Source organism: Microplitis mediator, chromosome 3, assembly GCF_029852145.1.
Source record: "Microplitis mediator isolate UGA2020A chromosome 3, iyMicMedi2.1, whole genome shotgun sequence".
NCBI classification, from domain to species: domain Eukaryota; kingdom Metazoa; phylum Arthropoda; class Insecta; order Hymenoptera; family Braconidae; genus Microplitis; species Microplitis mediator.
In genome coordinates this window covers 8937335-8959442 of record NC_079971.1, presented here as the reverse complement: position 1 = coordinate 8959442, position 22108 = coordinate 8937335, and the positions used below count along the sequence as shown (strand labels likewise).

The 22108-nt window shown below is 31.1% G+C and overlaps 1 protein-coding gene across 3 annotated transcripts in view; it reads right to left on the bottom strand.

Moving 5' to 3' along the window:
• Positions 1–21810, bottom strand: part of LOC130664930 (uncharacterized) — a 72161-nt gene extending 50351 nt beyond the window's left edge. The window contains exons 1-5 of one of the 3 annotated variants that reach the window (XM_057465130.1): positions 21541–21809; positions 19912–21400; positions 11397–11585; positions 4868–5025; positions 732–778 (exon numbers count right to left, since the gene is read on the bottom strand). In XM_057465130.1, the coding sequence (XP_057321113.1) occupies positions 732–778; positions 4868–5025; positions 11397–11585; positions 19912–20421 (904 nt within the window). In that variant the 5' untranslated portion in view covers positions 20422–21400; positions 21541–21809. Of the gene's footprint in view, positions 1–731; positions 779–4867; positions 5026–11396; positions 11586–19911 lie in introns of all 3 variants that reach the window. The other 2 variants (XM_057465132.1, XM_057465131.1) reach the window with 2 other exon arrangements.
• Positions 21811–22108: the final 298 nt, after the last annotated feature.

The following is a 22108-nucleotide window of genomic DNA, read 5'->3' as shown; positions in this document are numbered from 1 at the left end:
ATTTTTTTAGATAATTATCAACGGCCGAGGCAGCCGTTTGGCACGCGCGTGGCTCAGGTGATCACCAAAGTCAAATAGCATCGAGCATGATTACTACTTGGCTGGGTGACCGCTTAGCCACGCGTCGGGTTCGAACGGAGATCTCTGACCGTTAGGCGCGGGATGAAGATCCAGATATCGGTAAAATGGGAATTTTATCGATCACTGGAGCTTCACTCAAACCGAAATTGTACAGGCTAAATTTTCTCTGTAGTTTTCCACTGCACCTCCATTGCAAAAAAGTCTCTTATCATTTTTTGATAAATCTGTTCAAAAGATATTGGAGCTAGAATTCAAGTTTATCGTAAATTTCAAGATCTTTTTACTTTTCTAGTAAAACTATCAGACTTATCACAAACTGCCGTGGGATCTTTTTTGTATACAATTCTATTCCCGGAATGTTATTTTCAATAAAGTTTTTTCAAATTCCGCATTGTTTTCTAGTTATTTCCATCTTCATGTCAGGCTCTTGAAATCGATCAGAATATTACTTTTTTAAAGAGCATTTTTATGAGCATTTGATACAGATAATCTATGATATTTTTCCCCCATGAATAAAGAATTTAATTCTGACGAAAATCGTTTGCAACATATTTCGCCCTTAATATTCAAATTCACTCAATAATTGTTGTCAATTCATTATCATGGAAAAACTTAATTCTGACAAAAAAAGTCAAGAATATTTTACTCACCGTTTGGCGGGAATTCATAAAAAAAAGCAGATCTTGGGCTCAAGCAACTGTAACAAAAGATAATAAAAATGAAAGAGAATGGAATAGAAACAACAGAATATTTTTATCAATCATGATCGCCAAGTTTACGAGAGCCTTACGCAAATATATTGCCATATTTTGATGCTCAAATAACTATAGAAATTCGACGTACACATATATTTACGTTAACTTACATTGAATTCGAAATTAATTTTTGTTGTTTAATAGAACTGCAAGCAACTCGATCGTAACTTTCTGTAAAAACTTGTTTTTAGATTGCGACAATAGATATATTTATTGACGTAAACCTGTAATACAAGTTGTATATATATATGTTAGACTGTTTCAAATTAGGGGACTATGTTTTTTTTTTTTTTTTTTTTTTTTTTTTTGATGAGCATTAAAAAATCGAAAAAGGTATCTTAAAATATGGCGCCAGTTGAAATTTGAGCTCTTAATATTGATATTTAGAGGTGGCTGTTGAGAGCCCTGGTAGGAAGGAACCATTGGGCAAGACTTGGACTAGACCTCAGCCAGTCGTCAGCCAATGCTACCAAGCTTTGGCTCGAGCCTGGGTCGAACCGTTGCGCGAGCCTTGGTCCAAGCCTTGGATGATGGCCATGTTCCCAGCCTCGAGAAACAAAAAAATCAGGCTTGGGCCGAGCCTCGGGAAACAAGAAATCGAGGCTTGAGCTGAGCGTCGGGAAAAAAAGAACCAGGCTTGGGTCAAGTCTTCAGAAACGTCAGATTCAGATCTGGATCGAGCCTTAGAAAACCAAACAACGTGCTCACATCAATCCTCGAAATACAATGGATGAAGACTAGATGTACAATATTTATGAAATGTACCAAAATTTTTTTTTGATTGACTAATACTATTTTTTAAACGTTTAATTTTCGATTATGAATTTTATTTTTATAGTAAAGTAATTATTACAGTAGTTAAGTAATTATTAAAAAAATTTTATGTATCTTAAATAGAAATTACTTAAGTAACAAAATTTTTAATCTGAAACATTTTTGTTTTGGACATGACCATTCACATTTTCATTATTTACCGTTTCATTTAAGTGCTCAACATGGAAACTACCCGACGAAAACGTTATTTCGTAACTAATTGAGTTTCCTAAAATAAAATATACCATCATAAACCATTTATTAATATTAAATTATAGTACATATTAATATTAATAATTGATGTAACTTACTGAAAGAAATTTCAGGCTCGCTGTTACTATTGTGATTATTGTTATTGTTGTTAGATTTATTATAATTTCCAATTATTTTTTCACTCACATTACTGCTACTTGTTGTATCTCCCACTCAGAGCCAGATGTTACATTTTCCAAATATCTTTGTTTTTTGACTTTAGAATAAAAATTTGAGTCAGAGGAAAGTTTACGAGACATGGTGATAAATTAAAATATTTTTGCAGGTTATGTTTACCGTTTATCGAAGTAGACAGTACACGCTCTGGCGGATTATTCCCAAAGCTTGGTGAAAAGTAATGAAACGAGTAAACCAAGGCTCGGACCAGGTCTGGCCCCATGGTTACCCCCAAGGCTTGGGAGTAACAAAATCAAACCATAGGGCCTAGGCTCGGACCTGCCTGGCCCTATGGCTACCCCCAAGGCTTAGAAGTAACAAAATAAACCATAGGGCCTAGGCTCGGACCTAGTCTGGCCCCATGGTCACTTCCCAAGGCTTGGCAAATTACAACTGGCCCAAGACTCGATTCCTTCCTGGGTGGGATCGATCCTCCGAGTCAGCGTTAATTTTTTTTTTTTTTCGCTATAAAATTTATAGACACGCCATGGAACGATAAACTCACCGTGAAAATACGGTGAAATCACGTTTAAAAAACTGTCAAGCCATCGGAAAGCCATTGTAAACTCACCGTGAAGATCACTGAAAACCACTGTGGAGCCGCCGTAAAACCACCGTGAGATTACTGTGACCTCACGGTCGGAGCACCGTGGAAACACTCTTTAAATGCAATGGAAACGCGGTCGGAATACAGTGGCGTGACTGCACAAAAAATACCGTGATTCCACTGCATTACAACCACGTTTCCACAGTCGTTCAACGGTGTTTTAACGGTGTTTTTACTGTGAGCTAACCGGGGCGCTAAAACCGCAAGGGTTTCTATGAGCATACTCAGTTCTTAACGCAAATTTATATGTACTGCAGAAAATTAATACATTGGTCTCAAAAATTAAGGGATATAAAAATTCCATTCCATTTTGAGTGATTTGCAACATGCTGTAACTCGGTGAAAAATGGTCGTAGAATAAAAGAAAAAAAAGCAAATTGTAGCCTCGAGTTTCTAGTTTCCAGATCTGACCTTTAAAATTTTTTATCATGCACGGCTTCGGAGTAATCTTAAGAAAACCAACGCAAAAAAAATTTTCCAAATTTATGCTCGTCTTTAAAAAAGTCTATGGGCTTCAATTAATTTTTTTGATAATCTGAACTTATAACTCTTTTAGAAAATTTTATACCCTTCAAAAAAAGTCCATGTTGGCTTTAACAATTAATAACTGAGGACATATTAGTTGTACAGGGAATGGAGGAGGAGTTTTGAAAACTGCAAAACATTCTCTATAAGATACAATTCGTGGCTTTTGATGGAAAATTTTTTTTGAAGCGATAATGTTGATTAAAAAACAGGTAAAAATTCGCATATTTAAGGATATTCGGAAATCTTGGTATAAATTTGGATATAACGGATCAACAAGAGATACCGTCGGTTTTTTTTTCAACCTCAAAGTGTCCTAAAAAAACCCTGAAAATTTCAAAGCGCTGCGATTTTTCTTTCTTAGTTTTCCAAAGCTTTAAATTTATCGTTATCGCTAAAAATCACCATAATAGGTAGTTTCTCGGTTTTTGTTCGTTTTTTCAATTTTAAAATGTTTTTTTCACCGATAACCCTAATGTCTTCGATCAAAAACATTGATTATCGAAATAAATTGAAAAAAAGAATTTTTTTCAAAAATTCCTCAATTTTTAACTTCCTGCTAAGAAAATTGTAAATTTTCAAAAATTCGGGAAGTTATTAGTTTAGGTCCGATTTACGAAAATCGAATTTCCATCAGATGTCGACGTTTTGAGGTCCTAGGAAGCTATTTTGACTAGTTTCAAGATGATGTCCGAGTGTATGTTTGTATGTGGGTACGTACGTACGTACGTATGTAAATACCTGTATCTTTTGAACGGATGAACCGATTTTGAACTTTAAGGAGTCATTCGACGCGGATTGTCAATATCTTGAAGCCGTGAGAAATTGAGCTTGATCGGTAGGGCTCGTTCAGAGATATTCCAAAAATAAAGTTTTTTGAAAAATGTTTTTTTTTGATAACTTTTAATTTGCTCGATAGATTGATTCCAAAATGGACTGGGCTCGAGAGCATTATAAGCCGGGTCGAATGCCACTTTAACCATCAAAATCGGTTCATTCGTTCAAGAGAAACCGTTGTCGAAAGAATTGAAAAAAAAAAATTTTTTTATTTTTTCTGAAATATCACAAAAACGACTCGATAAATCGAATCCAAAATTTGATCAGCTATAGAACTTGACAAAACGCGTCGATTGTCGTCTCAACCATCAAAATCGGTTAATTTGTTCGCGAGATATCGTGGGAGAATGAAATGCTAAAAAATGGTTTTTTACAAAACAATGGCATACAAAAGTATTTGCGAGCTCGAAGAGCTTGAAAATGTATTCACAATAGTGTTTTCGTGCTCAACGAGCTCGAAAACAGCGGGAAGTTTTGGGGCTGGCCCGCAGAGTCAACTTATAGACCGATTTTTTTTACTGCTGTAACTGCGTAAATCCGACCGAGCAACCTCCACGTGGTACGCTTTGGGTAATGCTAATGCCGGCGGTAAAAAAAATTGAGGAATTTTTTTTGCGTTGGTTTTCTTAGAATTACTCCGGAACCGAGCATGATAAAAAACGCAAAAAAAATTCCTCAATTTTTGGAATTTCTTATATCCCTTAATTTTTGTGACTAGTGTATATCGTCCACCGTATATTTATCAAACTTTCAACTAAATGAATTGCTTTCAATCGTACACTAATTTTCTATCATTCATTTTATTTATCAATTCATTTACCTATGGTATGTTTGCTGGTGTCCTCCTGAATCAAAATTAGTCGTTTGAGTAGCTAATACAAGTTTTTGATTTCGTTGTTGAAGCATCTGACGACCAAATACACCGTAGCCAAATCCGTAAATTTCATCTTCTTCCTTGTCACTTAAGCAACTTGAAGGCTGCGCAAGAAAAATGACATTAAAATATTATTTTAAAAACAATAAAGGCTTTTAAAATGATCAAGGACTCGACCATTGAAAACAACATCCACTTTATGAAATAAAAAGAAAAAATGTATCTATTAAAAAAAAAGTTATTGATTATAAATATTAAGTTGAAGCTTCGCGTGCGAATCTCAATTTTTTTATATACGAAAATTTTTGAAGAAATGATAATTAAATATCTATTTTAAGCAAGTAACAATAAAACATCGTAGACCTTCGAGTCAGACTGGGAGTAAGTGATTGAAGCTTACAAATAAAGCTTGAATGATAATAAAAAGTTATTAATGAAGTACGATATCCCCGTGGAAATAATATATATTTTAAATATAAAAAAAATATATTTATGAATATACTAAAAATAGATGTGAAATATATGAAAAATACATAAATATATATGTAAAATATATATTTAGAATATATTAAACATACATTTTGATTATATCACTTTTGGCCGTTTTTCGTACATATAAAATACATCTAAAATACATGTGGAATGTATGCGTACATATATAAAAAATTGTCAACGAGGAAGAACCGTCAGTAAAGCACCCCTAGCGCTTTCGCGCTTGAGGTGTGCAATATATTCGAAATATATTTACAAAAATACAAAAAATACATTTTTAATATATTTTGGTTGTATGCACTGACTTAGGTTCCAAAAGAAGGGCGTTATAGAGTACGAGCGGTGAATATCAGCTTCACGTTGCTAGTGGTTGTCCTAACAGCCTGAGAGCTCCATTATCTGCCAACCGAATAGTTCCACTAGGGCGATAAGCACTCCAAGTGTTAAAGTTGTCCAAGATGACCAGGACACACTGGGTTTTCTTTTGAAGGACTATTGGAAGGAGTAAAACAATCATTCTCAACCAACCAGGAAGTCCCCCTGGAGCACCAAGTGATCCAGGTGTTAGAGTGGTTCAAGGTGCCAGAACCCTCTGGATTTTCTTATGAAAAACTATCGAAGGGAGTGAAAGAAAACATTTTCAGCCAACCAAGAAATCCCACAGGAAGTCCCAAGTACTTGATGCTTCAGTGGAAAAGTGTTCTTTACTGAAAATAAATTTTTTTCCGCCATTAATTTTTGTACAAAAAATATCCCGAGAGTCCTGGTCATTTTGAACCCTCCAAATCCAGTGGGATTACCTGGTTCGCTGAAAATGATTTTTTTCACTTTCTTTGCTAGTCTTTTAGAAGAAAATCTGGAGAGTCCTGGCACTTTGGACTACTTTGATACCTGGATCACTTGGTGCACCAGTAGAACTTCCTGGTTAGTTGAAAATGATTTTTTTCCCTCCTTTCAATAGTTTTTCATTAGAAAATCCAGAGGGTTCTGGCACCTTCGACCACTTTAACACCTGGACTGCTTTGCGCCCTAGTGGAACACTTCGGTTGGCAGATAATGGAGCTTTCAGGCTGTTAGGACGACCACTAGCAACGTGAAGCTGATATTCGCCGCTCATACTCTACGAAGCCCTACTTTTGATACCTAAGTCAAGCGCATACAACCAAAATATATTAAGAATGTATTTTTTTGTAGTTTATAGGTATTTGTAGAAATATATTTCAAATATATTTTTCATATATTTTTTATATATGTACGCATACATTCCGCATATATTTTAGATGTATTTTAATTGTACGAAAAACGGCCAAAAGTGATATAATTAAAATGCATATTTTATCTATTCTAAATGCATTTTGCATACATATTTATTATTGAGAGGTTTGCATGTTTAGGTTTCCACTATATTTAAATGGTGTATTACCGTACGATGGACGGTGTGGCTCAATAAGTTATAGATCAAATTGAACGGAATATAGTATAGTGTCGGATAGCTCAACTGGTAGAGCACTTGGCGCGATACCGAATTGGTCTGGGTTCGATTCCCAGTTCGGGCTATCTATATTTTTCTCAATTTATCTATAAATTGTCTTATTGAGAAGTTTGCATGTTTAGGTTTCCACTATATTTAAATGGTTATACTAGCAAGAAAAAATCAAATACTATAGAGTAAATTATACAAGTTGTGTTAACATAAATTCTAATACAACTATCGTAAAATGAATGAGTCGGTAATGTAGAATTTCTTTAAATATAAAATAATAATTAGAAGTAAATGGAGCAAAATATATTTTCTTAAGAAAGTTGAACTTATAATTAATAAAAAAGAAAAATTTATCATTTGGAATTTTTTTTTTTCAACAGTTAAATTGAGAAGGAAAATAAATTCTCGAAATAAAAATAAAACATGTTGAAGTAGTAATAATAAAACATTTATTTAATATTTTTTCAAATATATTTTTTTGGTATATATAAAATTTATTATTAATTAATTTAACTTTATAAGTTATAATATCACATCAGATTTCAAAAGTATTATAATTTTTTCCTTTTGAATAAATAACTTATTTCTTTGTATTCAAAATACGCACATGTAGAAAATTTAAAAAACCATAGGTGCAATTTGTTCGAATCCTTTATGTCTATTAGGGTGTCCGTTATTTCCCAAATCGATTTCCATTTACTGATCGCCCCCTGAATCTTTAGTTTATGACCTAAAAAAAAATATCCAACACAATGAGGCTCTTAATTTTCACATTAGACCGTGCCCAAATTATTTTATATTTCCCATTTAAATAACATGGGATTTTTAGACTACTGACTCTTAATTTTTTTTCTCAGAAACAAATGAGAGTAAAAATTTGATCGAAGCATATTCTGATAGAAAATTGAACGTTCTACAAAAAAGTTCTCTTATGAATTTTCGATAAAATAACTCCTTTAAAAGTTATTTAACGTTAAACTTGTGTTTGTTATCAATCCTATAATATTTTTAATTCTATTTTCATTTTTACCGTTTTTGGCTATAAAATCGTTGAAATAAAAGATAGTTGTTATTATCACTAGAGTACCGATGATCATTTATGTAGATTTCATGGCCTAAACAGAAAATCAAGGGAAAAAAAACATTGTTTTATGAGAAATAATAGAAATAACATACCTTTCCTCATACAGACGAACTTTAAAATGAATTAATGGAAAGTGATGAAATAAAAATGTAATAACTTCTTTGTCTATAATATTATAAGCAGATTTATTATCATTTTTGCTTTCTTTCGAAAGCCTTCTAAATAGTCGTTATTGCCCGCCTACGTTTCACATCTAATTTCAAAAAATTTCTATCAATGTTAAATCTTTCAAAAAATTGTAAGGATTCCAAATTTACTTGCGAATTGTTAACAATTTACAAGTCATTAATGATCTCACCGAAAGAGCAATTAAATCAACTTAAGAGTATATCAACATTTTAACAACACGAGAAGACCAAAAACAATATTTGATTTAAGTTGTAAATGAGTACATAACAAAATATCCTAATGCGACCATAGCTTTCTTAACAAAAAATTATAGAGAAAGCAAAGTTGATAATAAATCTGCTTATAATATTATAGACAAAGAAGTTATTACATTTTTATTTCATCACTTTCCATTAATTCATTTTAAAGTTCGTCTGTATGAGGAAAGGTATGTTATTTCTATTATTTCTCATAAAACAATGTTTTTTTTCCCTTGATTTTCTGTTTAGGCCATGAAATCTACATAAATGATCATCGGTACTCTAGTGATAATAACAACTATCTTTTATTTCAACGATTTTATAGCCAAAAACGGTAAAAATGAAAATAGAATTAAAAATATTATAGGATTGATAACAAACACAAGTTTAACGTTAAATAACTTTTAAAGGAGTTATTTTATCGAAAATTCATAAGAGAACTTTTTTGTAGAACGTTCAATTTTCTATCAGAATATGCTTCGATCAAATTTTTACTCTCATTTGTTTCTGAGAAAAAAAATTAAGAGTCAGAAGTCTAAAAATCCCATGTTATTTAAATGGGAAATATAAAATGATTTGGGCACGGTCTAATGTGAAAATTAAGAGCCTCATTGTGTTGGATGTTTTTTTTTAGGTCATAAACTAAAGATTCAGGGGGCGATCGGTAAATAAAAATCCATTTGGGAAATAACGGACACCCTAATGTCTATAATTTATCATTTTTAAAAAAATCCAAAAATTATTAGGCGTCCGCTAACTTCAGTATCATAAAGAAACTTAAATGTCCATAATTTAAGGTTATTGAAATGTTTCACCCCTCGCAAAGCCGGGTAAAATTATTCATTGTCGACAAATGAAGAATATCCTGTAACAAAATTAGGAGAATTGAATTTATTAGAAAAAATAAATTTTCATTCTTTTAGAATCATTTATCCTATGACCATAATACTACTAAATTGTTTATAAAAATAAACTTCATGTCCAGATAAATAATTTAAAAATGAACGATATACCCACAGAATATCCAGTTTAATAAAAATTGAATAGTAATAATTATACTTACACCACCAAATTATTATATCCCATAATCTATGTAGGTTTGTAGTGAAGAAAGCACAGACTTTTTTTTTAATTCCTTATTTCCAAATGTCCGAAAAACGTCATGAAAAATAACCTCTATTTCTGCACTACACTGTGGATAAAGATGAACTGAATCCTATAGACTTGTATTGGTTTTTAAGCGGCTTTTGACCCATTCTAATGGATTCTATGGGATGTTTTGGATAGGGAACGTCAACTGCTTAGACTACACTACACTTAGAGAATGGCTTCCTCAGCCACCTACGACTAAATCATTTTTTTTTATTCAGTTAATAATTTCTATGCTTTTTAAACTGCCATTAATTAGGCTCAGAATAGATTACTATTAATTGAAAAAAAATCGATTTTCTTATTAAAGTTATAGTTTTTTAAGTAAGTTGGAAAAAAGTTGAAAAGGTCAGAAACTGGGTCATGGTCAACAACAGGGTCTTTTGCCTTATATGTATGTTTTTTTTTAATTTTTCGAAAAATTTTAATTTTTTCAAAAATGTTAATTTTTTTTCAAAATTTGATTTTTTTTTATTTCAATTTAAAAAAAAAAAAATTTTCTTCACAACATTTGTTCTGAGGACTTAAAAAAATTTTTTTTAGTGTGTACTCGGTGTGAACTCTGTGTATATCGTGCACATATACACCGTGTAAATTCAGTGTAAACTTTGAGTGTATTTGGTGTATACTCAATATGCACCGAGTATACACTAAATAAACCCCTAATTTACACTGACACGAGGTATATATCGAGTTTACACCAAGTTTACACGGTGTATACGGATCCGCTAGGGAAATAATACTAAAAAAACAAAATTTTTTAAATTTGAAAAATAAAGAAAAAAAATTGTTCATTAACTGTGAGAGTTTCTCTCATCGCGTGAGTTAAGTCAGGCACAAAAAAAATTGCTGCTCGTATGAATTCGTTTCATTTCGGCTGTCTCCGTGGTTTCTAGCCGCTATTTTAAATGTATATAGATATACAAATAAACAGTATTCTGAAAGTTGTTTACAAGTGTACCTGTATACCAGTATTTTAATTAAAATACAAAAAGTAATAATTTACAAATAATTATTTATAAAAAATAATTTATAAAGAATTATCCCTGATTAAAAAATTTCATTGAAAAGGATTGAAAATTATTTCAATTCTTTTCAATCCCACGGAGGTTTTGGAAAGTATTGAATGGAATTGAAATTTCAATCATTTGAATACTTTCTAATTCTTAAAATGTGATTCAAAAGTATTGAAAAGAATTCAATCTTTCATCATTTCAATACCTTCCGATATGGAATTATTTTGGTATTGAGAAGGATTCAGAAAGATTCAAAAATTTCAATTCATTTGAATTCTTTTCAATCTTACACTCGATCCGAAATGTCGGACTATTTTGGTATTGGGAAGGATTCAGAAAGATTAAAAATATCAATTCATTTAAATCTTTTCCAATTCCTCGGAAGTTTAGAAATTCTTATATTATTTTGGGATTGAAAAGTAATTGATTTTATGTCCAAATGAAAACATTGGGGTATAAAAAGTATTCAAAAGGATTCGATTCTCATCTTTTTCAATACTTTTCAATGAACTTTTTTAATCAGGGATTATTTAATTCTTAGTATTCAAATAAATAATAGTATATATATTGTATTTTGCTTGATATATAACCTAAAATTATTTAAATATTTTTTAAATTTTGCTCTTGGCGCTTGCGCAATAGGCGTGAGATTTTCTCTCATCACGGTAGCGTGGTACGGGAGACGTATGTTCTGAAGAGTTAATGAGTGCCATAGAAATAATTTAATGTCTTAATGACTCTTATTTTACTTAATAAAAATTATGAAGGTTGAATCTGAATTTTACATCAGGTTTTAATTAGTAAGTATTATTTCTTTTCTTACTGAATATTTTCCAGGCACGTAAATAGTCTGTGAATAACTGGTAGTAATTTGAGAGTTTGGAATTTTTGGCGATGCATTCGTTTCTCGTTGCCGTAGTTCTTCGAGAGGCTCCAAGACGTCACCGTAATGCGTTTGAAAAAGATCCGCGTATCTTGATGCAAGTCCTTCCAAGTATCCTTGTTCACCTTCCTATAATCATTAATTTAATAAGGTGTTACTATGCGCTGAGAGAAAAAAAAAATTTTTTCAAGTATTTTTTTTACTTATTTCTGTGAATACTTAAAACAAGAAATTTTTACTAAATTGAAGTATAATATTTCTTATTTTTAGCAACTATTGCTTCGATCTAGTAATATATCACTAGATACATGAGTTACTTGTAACAAGGAATTATTTCTTGAATTAAGTTAATATATTTCTATATTCAAAAAAGCAATTACGTAAGCCAAGAAAAATCTTTCTTTGACCAAGCAATTTTTTTCCAAGTTCGAGAATATTTTTTCTCAAGTCAAGAAACTTTATTCTTGGCTAAAGACATTTTTCGTATTGAGTCAAATAAAAAAGTTCTTGAACTAAAACAAAAAAAATTTTAAACTTAGTAAAAAATTTCTCATCTTAAGTGATTTTTTTTTTCAGTTTGAGAATATTTTGTTCTCAAGTCAAGAATCTTTATTCTTGGCTAAAGACATTTTTTGTATTAAGTCAACAAAAAAAGTTCTTGAACTAAAACAAAAAAAAAATTTTAAACTAAGTAATAAAATTTCTCAGCCCAAGTGATTTTTATTCCAGTTCGAGAATATTTTTTTCTCAACTTAAGGAATTTTTTATCATGGTGTGACGAGTCACAATATTTTCATATATAAAAAAAAAAATTATTAAAAGAAAAAAAAATGAACGCAAAAAAATATAATGCGTGTAAAAAAAAAATAAATAAAAACAAATAAATTTAAATGAATAAAGAGATAGAGAAAAAATAAGGCGAGTGAAAATAACAAAGTTTGCAAACGCAGAGTGTGAAAGAAAAAATTAGTACCAGGAGTCACCGCTAGGCGCAGAAGAGCGCTGCAACATTTTCCTAGTTGGACAGTTAGAATAGAAGTAATAAGTTCCGTTCAAAGGAGTGAAAATGTCACTCTGTCAACTACTCGCAACAGGACAATATCCTAGTAGAAGAGTACAAGTACCCTTGCGGTAAATACTTGTGAGTAGATTTTTGGAATGCTTTTCAGTCATAACTATAACAGCGCAGGGGAATCCGAAGAAGCATCCATACGGATTAAATTTAAATACTAAATATAAATAATTAATTATTGAATTGATCATTTCATATACTAAATAAGAAGATTTAAGTATTTTAATTACTAAATATAAATTTTTAATTACTGAACTTAAGTCGTTCAAATACTGAATGAAAATTTTCAATTATTATACTTTAGTGTTTTAAGTAGTAAATGAAAACTTATAATTATTAAATTAAAGTATTTTAAATGCTAATTTAAAATATTTCAATATTGATCACGAGTATTTTAAATACTAATCTTTAATTTTTAATTATTGAACTTGAGTATTTTAACTACTAGATGTGACTTTTTATTATTTAATTGGAGTATCTTAATTACTAAATTAAATTTTTTTCATCATTTATTTCAAGTATTTTAAATATTAAATTTTAGTTTTCTATTATTTAACATTAGTATTTTTTTATTAAACCTAAGTTTTTAGTATTAATAGATTTCACAAGTATTTTTACTAGAATTAAGAAATCATTTACTTGGTACTATTTAAGTATCTAAAATACTTGAATCAAGTATTTTTACTTGAAAATATGCACTTTTTTCTCTCAGTGTGGTATTAGGTCATTTCTTCATATGCTTTTTTATACTATTTTTAACATAATTTCAGTCTTTGCTTTGCCACACTGTAAAAAATCACCAGGGCAAGTCCAAGCGATGTAGGTGTTAAAATTAGCGGTATTAAATTTCAACACCGAAAGCGGTGTGAAAATAACGCCGCTGCCGGTGTAAATATTCTTTACTGGCGTTACATAAAATTTTCCGGTGTTAAAATATTTTACTTTGGGAATGTGTGCGTGTGTGCGCTCGCGCGTTTGAGTGCGTGTGTGTGTGAGAGTTTGAGTATGTGTCTGTGTGTGTGTGTGTGTGTGTTCGACTGCGAGTGTGTGTATCAAGATAATTTTTGCGTTTTATAAGCTTCCCAGAGTCAATATTCTGAGCGGACGCAGTTTACTCCGCTGTTACACCGGTTTAACACCGGCATTTTAACACCACCGAGTTACGCCTCCTACACCGGTGTAATTTCATTTTAACACCACACGGGATTAAAATGAGTGCATGATTCAACGAGGGATGTCTAACTGGGTCGTGGATAGTGGCCAAGATAATGTTCCTCCCAACCAATGATGACGACTAGGCCCAGGCTTAGCCCTCGGGATTGACGTAGTGATCGCGGGGGAGCAACGGAGATGTCACCGCCCCTTCGTGTTGGAGTCCGGAGTTAGCTGGGATACGTTTATGTTTATTTGGGAATGGCAGGCCTCGGTGCGATGCTCGAGGAAGCCAAGAATTTGCTAACCAGATACCACGGGGATTAGATCAGATTAGATAATAATTTATTGTTCAGTGTGACGGGGTGACCTGGTGCTCGACTGCCTGGTCAGCAAAAATTAAATTTCGCACCTTTTTTTGTAATTGAACACCTGCCCTTGCGATGATTCTAATTCAATTAGTCTGCGCAACGGTAATGTAACTGAAACTAGCAGCTGAAGTAGATAAAGTCTATAAGAGTCAGACAGCAAAAAAAAATTGTGTACGTTTTCTGAGAAACTAAAGTTATTGTCAACCATTACCCTATAAGCTTTAGTAAGTACTTTTATAAGATAATATAACTACTTACACCTCACACTAAAAAGAATATTAATAGGACATACAGTATAACTCTGCTTAGTTTATTGACGCACAACAAAAAGTCTAATAGTCTATAATGTAGGAATACATTATTCTGATCTATTCTAATTATGTTCTGACCTTCAGCAAGTGGGAACGAGTGATAACTCGTATATAATCGCCATTCCTAGCTCGATATCACTTGGTAACAAGTCTTATCAGTATCCAGTATAGGAAGAACAATTTTTTTATGACGTCAATTGACATATTCCAAGTAGCTGAGGTCACTGACAAGGTATTCTGGCCTTCGGCAAGTAGGAAAGGTAGAGGGCGGGCTGAGGGCACCTCGTCGCCAGACACAACTAAATAATTAATCTTAACCTACCGGCTGGACTGAGTGGTCGCTCAACTTTTCTAAAAAATTAATTTAAGTACTTAAGTCAGGCAAACGCCTTAGAAAGAGTTTTATAAAAAAAAAAATCAAGTTTTCTTAGAGTCCAACTACGAGAGATTTCAAAGAACGTTGCTGATCCGGTTTCCAGAAAAGTGTGAAATAGCAAGACATCTCGGTCAGGTCAACATAAATCATCTGAAAAAATTATTATAAGTTTGTCAAACACGCGGCGTCAATTCTGTTGAGTTAAAATTTTCTATTGTCGTCTTTCGTAAAATTTATTTCATTTTTATTCCGAATTTTCTGTGCATGCGGCGAATTTATCCCACTTTACTAAAATCAAATCATCAAGATTTTTTATTCCTTGTCATTCTTCAATAACTTATTAAATAGATAAATTTAATATTACATAAAAGTTCTTAATTAATAATTAAAAATTTAATTAACCTGAGATAAGGATTCTTTGCATATCAGGTCAAAAGATCGAGCCTTTTATCGCCGGGGGATTCATCAGTTGCCTGAGCGTCGGCGAAGGATAGTAGATGCTGATGATGATTATTTTGATTAAGATTTGTATTTTATTTAAAATTTTTCAATGTGTTTTTTGGCAAAAAACGGGTAGAACTTTTTTGTACACCTAATATATTGACTTGACGATTTTTACTGTTTCGAACTATAATATTTATAGGGTGAGTTTTAATTTTCGATACAGTCAGTTGAAAAATATCGTATTACCAAGCAAATAAAGCATACAATTAGAGACGGCAATTTTTACTATTTTAAATTTAAATATCTATATATCTTCCCTGTATTTTTTCGTTTGAGTATTTGTATATTTTGAGTAGGAAGATGATTTTTTTCAATTATACTCATAGTTTTGGATTACTTCTCAGCGAATGTAAAGTAAAGAAAAAAAAAAAAAATTTTTTTTGAAATTCTAAAATAAAAAAAAAAGGCCATTCGGCAGCCGAAATGGAAGTAGATTTCTCATTATTTGACTATTTTCTCCTTTCAAATAAAAGTTAATAACAAAATAAAATTTTTTTTGACATTTTCTTAAAAATTTGCAAGATGATAAAACAAAAAAAAAATCAAAAAATTATAAGTATAATGCCAAAAATTGAAGCTAACTAAATGAGCTTCAGAAGAATTTTTGATAATTATGCAATATATGTTTTGATTTGACGTTGTTTAAAGATACCTACCCAGTAAACACATTGACATAAATTTGACGTCAGAGTGACGTTACGCTAAGTCATCATTTACGTAAGATATAAGTCACGAATGAGTCAGGTGTGACTCATTATTTCCCACTTTTTTACGTAAGATTATGATGTAAAACTAATGACGTATACATGACGTGAATGTGATGTCTGTGTGACATTTTATGACGTCAATATGACATATAGGTGATGTCAAAATTATCAATTCGGAAAATATATTTTTGAAAAAAAAAAAAAAAAAAAAAAAATGAAATACCGAATTTTTTATTTGATTATTACCGCGCGAACGCATTGTGAATTCTGAAACAAGATTAAATAACGTTAAATGATGAAAAAATCCTGGGCATCTCCTGGGTTCGAACACGGCTACTCTTGGCTGGTAGTCCTGAACGTTGCTCACTGGTCCACATCACGAGAGTTCAAATCTCGTGCTTAATTGATGTATTTAGAGTGAAATGCCGGAAAAGACAGAGTTCATAAGTTTTCGTGATGGATTTTTACAAAATTTAAAAATACTCCATGAACTTATATGAAATTTTATAGAAACAATATTTGTGGGCCTCGATGATAATTGTATAAAATTTCATTAAGTTTCATCAAATTTTTTAATTTTTTGTTGTGATGTGAAATTTAAAAAATCTTATATAAAATTTTGCGAAACATTAAATAATTCCACAAAATCGTATGAAATTTAATCGATTGAAAAATTGTGATACTTAAACTTTAGAATCATAATATCAAAAGAGTTCAAACTGTCGTTACATTTTCTTTGTCATCCTTAATGATATTTTCGATATATATCATTTAAAAAAATAAAGTTAATTTTTTTATGCTCACGCTAATGTTTTAATCTAAAACGTCTGAATAATCTATTATCGAGTGTATCGATTACTTTGACCCCGAAAATGTTCGACGTTTAGTTGTTATTTTTACACATTGACACATATTTGAAAATTCATTCTATGATTGTTTTATTTCAATAAATCGATGATAAAAAACTATGACTCGGAAATTACATCAGCATTGCGTAAAATACTGACCTGTCACTGATGTAAAGATATGATTTAAGAGTGACATCCATATTACGTATAACCGTGACTTTGCTACTGACAAAAATGTATGATTTAAAAATTACGTCATTATGATATACGATAATGACTTTATTACTACGTAACAATGTGATGTAGGTTTTATGTCAAACGTACGTAATACATAAGTCATAACTATGACGTCATACAAGAGTCATGCTTACATCAATATGATGTCACAAGCTTTACATCATATTAAAATCATGTAGAACGTCAGATTGACATCAAATTTACATCAGATGCCGTGGCATTGCTATGACCTACATATGACGTCAAAATAAGGTCATGTGTTCACTGGGTATGCATATATTAAAACTATCTATTTCGGATCCTATTCAAAGAATTATGATAGATTATGGTTTTCTTCCTCAAAAATTCCACCATAAGAACAAAGGCTATAATTTGCTTTCAATAAAATCCACTAATGAAATAATCTAAGATTAAAATCTGATTGTGATATATCAAGGTGTCATACTTGAAATTAGTACTAATATTTGAAATAAAAAGCCTATTAGAATATCAAACGACGAGTAGATATAAAGAATGTTATCATCATAACTGATGTTAATCTTGTTATTGATATATCATATCATTAATACACTGTCGATAAAACAAAATTGTATATACCCACTGAATTGAGATGTTTGAATTTTATAGGTGTCACACTGCAATAATATAAATTTAAGTAGCTCCATGAATTTACTAAGAAGTAGGAGAACTAATGCAATAGCAAAATTTCATTAAATAAATGGTAAAATAACTAATTTCATTGGTCTAGGCACATATATAGGCATGAAAATTAAAGTTTATTTGAAGAGCTTTCAGATCAATTTTATAGAAAAACAATAAGTTATCACATTTAAAAGATATTGTAGAAAAAAAAAGTAAAAATATGAATTTTGGACATTTTGAAAATTTTGAAATGCTATAACTTCTAAACTAAACAACCGATTGAGCTCATTTTCAAACTCGAACAAGGTAGTCACCCACAAAATACGTGTACTAAGTTTCAAGATGATCGGTTTAAAATTGTAGCTATAATCAAAGTAAAAACCTGCATAAAATTAGTTTTTACAATATTTTGTAAATGTTCAAAACCATTTATCTATTAGAAAAAATGGTTAAATCAATGAGCTTTATAGTCAAAATTGTAGGCAATCGAACGAGCTTTCACATAGAACAAACAAAAATAAGCTATCTCTTTCCGTTGGAAAGTTACATCCAGTTAAATGAGTAAACACATTTTTTTTGGAAATATTACAAAATTTCAATTAACCATAACTTCTAAACTTATTGACCGAATTGGCTCATCTTCGAACTCATCCAAGGTAATCGTCCATAGAATAAGTATACTGAGTTTCATTAGGATCAGTGTAGAGTTGCGGAGGCTATCGTTGGAGAACGGCGCGTTATATTGTATATATATATATATATATATGTGTATGTAAATACATATATAAACTTTTGAACCAAATGTATTTCCTGACTCAGCTCGTCAAGCTGAGTCTAGAGGTAGCAAAATTTTTTGAAAATTCCATCATGAGGACAAATACAATAGTTAGATTTTTATGAAATCTACTGAAAATCAGAACTTTTTATTTTGTGAAATTTTGTCGAATCAAAAATATAAAATAAGCTAAAAAAAAATTATTATTCTATTTAAATGATGATTATACAACCGATAGAGCAAAACTTGTTCCTTTAATTGTTTTGAGAAACTTTGATTAATCGATCCAGACAAACGTATCAATGGATCAGTTTGAAAATTTACAGAGCTTTTAGGAGTACATTAAGCTGTAAAATCACATGGCAACATTAATTTTTTTATCGATATTTGTAAAGTAGCGATTGATTGACTAAAAAACCATAAAAAGTAATTTTTTGTACGTTTTTCAAATCGATATTAACAATAGCAAAAATTTTTTTTTTTTCGAAAATCGAAAATAAAGCTTGTGGGGAATTTATTCAAGTTTCTAAAGATGTCGTTAAAATTACTGTGAAACCATTAGTTGCGGAGATATCGATCATCAAAGACACAAGCATTCTTTTTCATTTGAAGACCGATATCTGACCTACAAATTGTCGTACAGAGACAGCAATAAAAGAAAATTATAGCCGAATAAATTTTCTAACCGAGCTAAGCATTAGCTTTCTTAAAATAAATTTTCCAGGTCCGTACACGGAAAGAAATGTCAAGTGAATATGCCTATGCAGCATAGTAATTATTACATTACTCTATAGTTTGTATAAGCAGTCACATAAGAGCGGCGGAACACAAACTATAGAGTAATATAATTACTATTATTCTGCATAGGCATATTTACTTGACATTTCTCTCCGTGTAGACTCAGACAACAAAACCAAAAAATTTAGAAACTTTCGGTCTCGAGCTATTTCTTATGATTACGCAATAACCGTGAATCAAAAAATTTTTTACAAGTAGATCTTTAAACTAGAGATTTCAAACTTCAAATTGCTTTTGTTAATTTTTCGATACGACCATTTTTTACGAAAATAAAGCCTTTCAAAAACCAATATAAAATTTCTGAAATTTTTTTGTTCCTTCCATTTTTTGGATAAGTGTATATTAACAAAAAATTCTGAATTTTGTTTATTTCTGTTTGCATAAATATTTGCAAAGATTCACTGACGACAGCAAAATATGAAATTTAATTAATTTTTTTTTACATGGATATCAAATTTTAGCAACTTTGAATTATGTGAAGCTTGCTAAGTGTAGTATTTAATTTTCTGTCAAACTGTATTTTCCACAAGGTTTGATTTTACATTGCAAATTGTATGATTTGAATTGACTATTTTGATAAAAATTGATTATTGTATGTAATGTTCGTTGACAATTTACATTCGAAGTGGGCAGTACCGCAACAATGATCAAATGATACTTACCGGTGTTGTATAAGGTTGACACGCAAGTCGAATACCATCATGCCTTAATTTTTCCTGTAGCAATATTTTCAGCTGCATCCTTGGTATCCTAACAAGTTCAGCTTTACCCTCTTCATATTCGTCGGTAAATTTAGCCAATTCCTGACCACCGCTAGATAAACTAGCAGTCGGTGAACCTCTCTGGATTTCTTTATCACTTGCTGGTGGTTCAGAAGACGTTTTTGATGATCGCAAACTTACACTATCACAAATATAATCATTAGTCTCTTCTAATGTAAAATAGACACTCGCTGCACCCTCTTCTCGTAATGTTTTTACTGACTGGAGTAACTGCATTCGATGACTTAGATTGAACACACCGATAGCATCAAGATCTGGATCACCAATTTGCTTACATATTTCTAAATCATCATAACCATTATCAATAAATGATTCAGAATATTGGCAAAGGTGGAGTGAACGTAGCCACTCCACAACTATATTACTTGCAATAGTCATATCTCCAAGCATTCAAATAATTATCCAGTATGCCAACTGCTCCTTAAGTTCAATTTATTGCAATTGTTGCACTAAAACTTCCGAGTTATCCCCATGAAACATTTTGAGTATTTTCATTTCAATTGAAAATAACATTGATAAATTAAATAACATAAAAATGCAAATATCTAGATTTATGTTCACGTCAATGGATTACATGTATATATACAAATGATTTCATTGCATTCTAAGTATATTTTATTGCAGGATATTCAATTCAAAATCTGACATCGAATGGAAAATTATAAGCCTGCAGCTGGAAGACAAAGGTTTATCCCAAGACAAAAATATGAGATAAAAATATTGAGTATAAAAAAACACAGGGTGATACTTAATAAATTATAAGTTACAGAAAAACTAGTAGAAAAAAATAATAAGCCACGTTATGTGAGCCCGACGACCTTGAGATCTTTGTTGCTCTTTACTTTCTCACTTTTTGTTGTCTCTTTTATGAAACTTGCTCCTCTTCCCGTTTTTATGTTTCAACTTTAATTCTTTCACTAGCTTACTGATGTAATAAGCTGTTACTCGTTTTATGTTCGCATAAACAAACATTTATTGATAGTCATGAGTATCGTATGGGTAGTTTTTCCACTACTTTCCTTTCATTCTTCACCGTCCACTTTCTTATAGTTTTTTTTTTCACTCTCTTTCCTATTTATTGGTACATATCAATAAAAAGAATCAAATTTATACCTTTTACGAAATGATACAAATTTTTTTTTTTTTTTTTTTTGTAAATGATCCAATTATTGAACAATTAATTTATTATAAAATATTATATTACATAAAATTTATAAGAGTCCATCATAAAAAATAATCTATTCTCAAATGTCAAATTTGACACATACAACGACCGTGAAACGAAACTCTTAACACCACGCGGTCCTTCTGAACATCTGCGCGCGCAATTTTCACTTAAACTTAAACATCAATTCATCTAAAAAAATCACTAAAAAAAAAAGATTGATTTAATAGGCAAAGTTCTATTTGAAAATCATGAATTCAAAAACTAGTTTTAACGATTCTTCAACCAATAACACGTCAAACAAACGAAAATTTTAACGATTTTATTATAATTATTATTATTACTTTTTTTTTTTTGGTTGAAATGAAACTCACAAAAAACAGATCGATTAAACTTAATATCACAAAGTATGTATTTCGGGTTTGTATCACTAGTTTTATTTTATTTGTTACTAATTAAATGATATATAAGATCTTGATAAATTCTTTGTATAATTGAGAACACGATAATAATGCAGAGGAGTGATTAAGAATACGTGATATGACTCCAAATGTAAAATAATGGACGCTCCATAATAACAATACGACACACTGCAACGCAGCACACGACACGACTGACACAACATGCCCGCTTGAGGGAGCCACTCGGTCCACCACATTTCATCCCTCTTGCCGTTTCTATAAAAGTATGTGCATTTTATGTCATTTGTGTAGGTATAGGTAGACAGAAAACATGCGATCCGACGTGTTACCGCTCCCTACTCTATATCACACTTTACCACAATACTATACTGGCACCATTGGGGCCACAAGACTTTAGAAAACGTCACAGAGCTTCATACCAGTAATTGCATCATCGAAAACACAGAATAATGAGACGAGACGAGATATTTTTATATAAATCGTATTTATA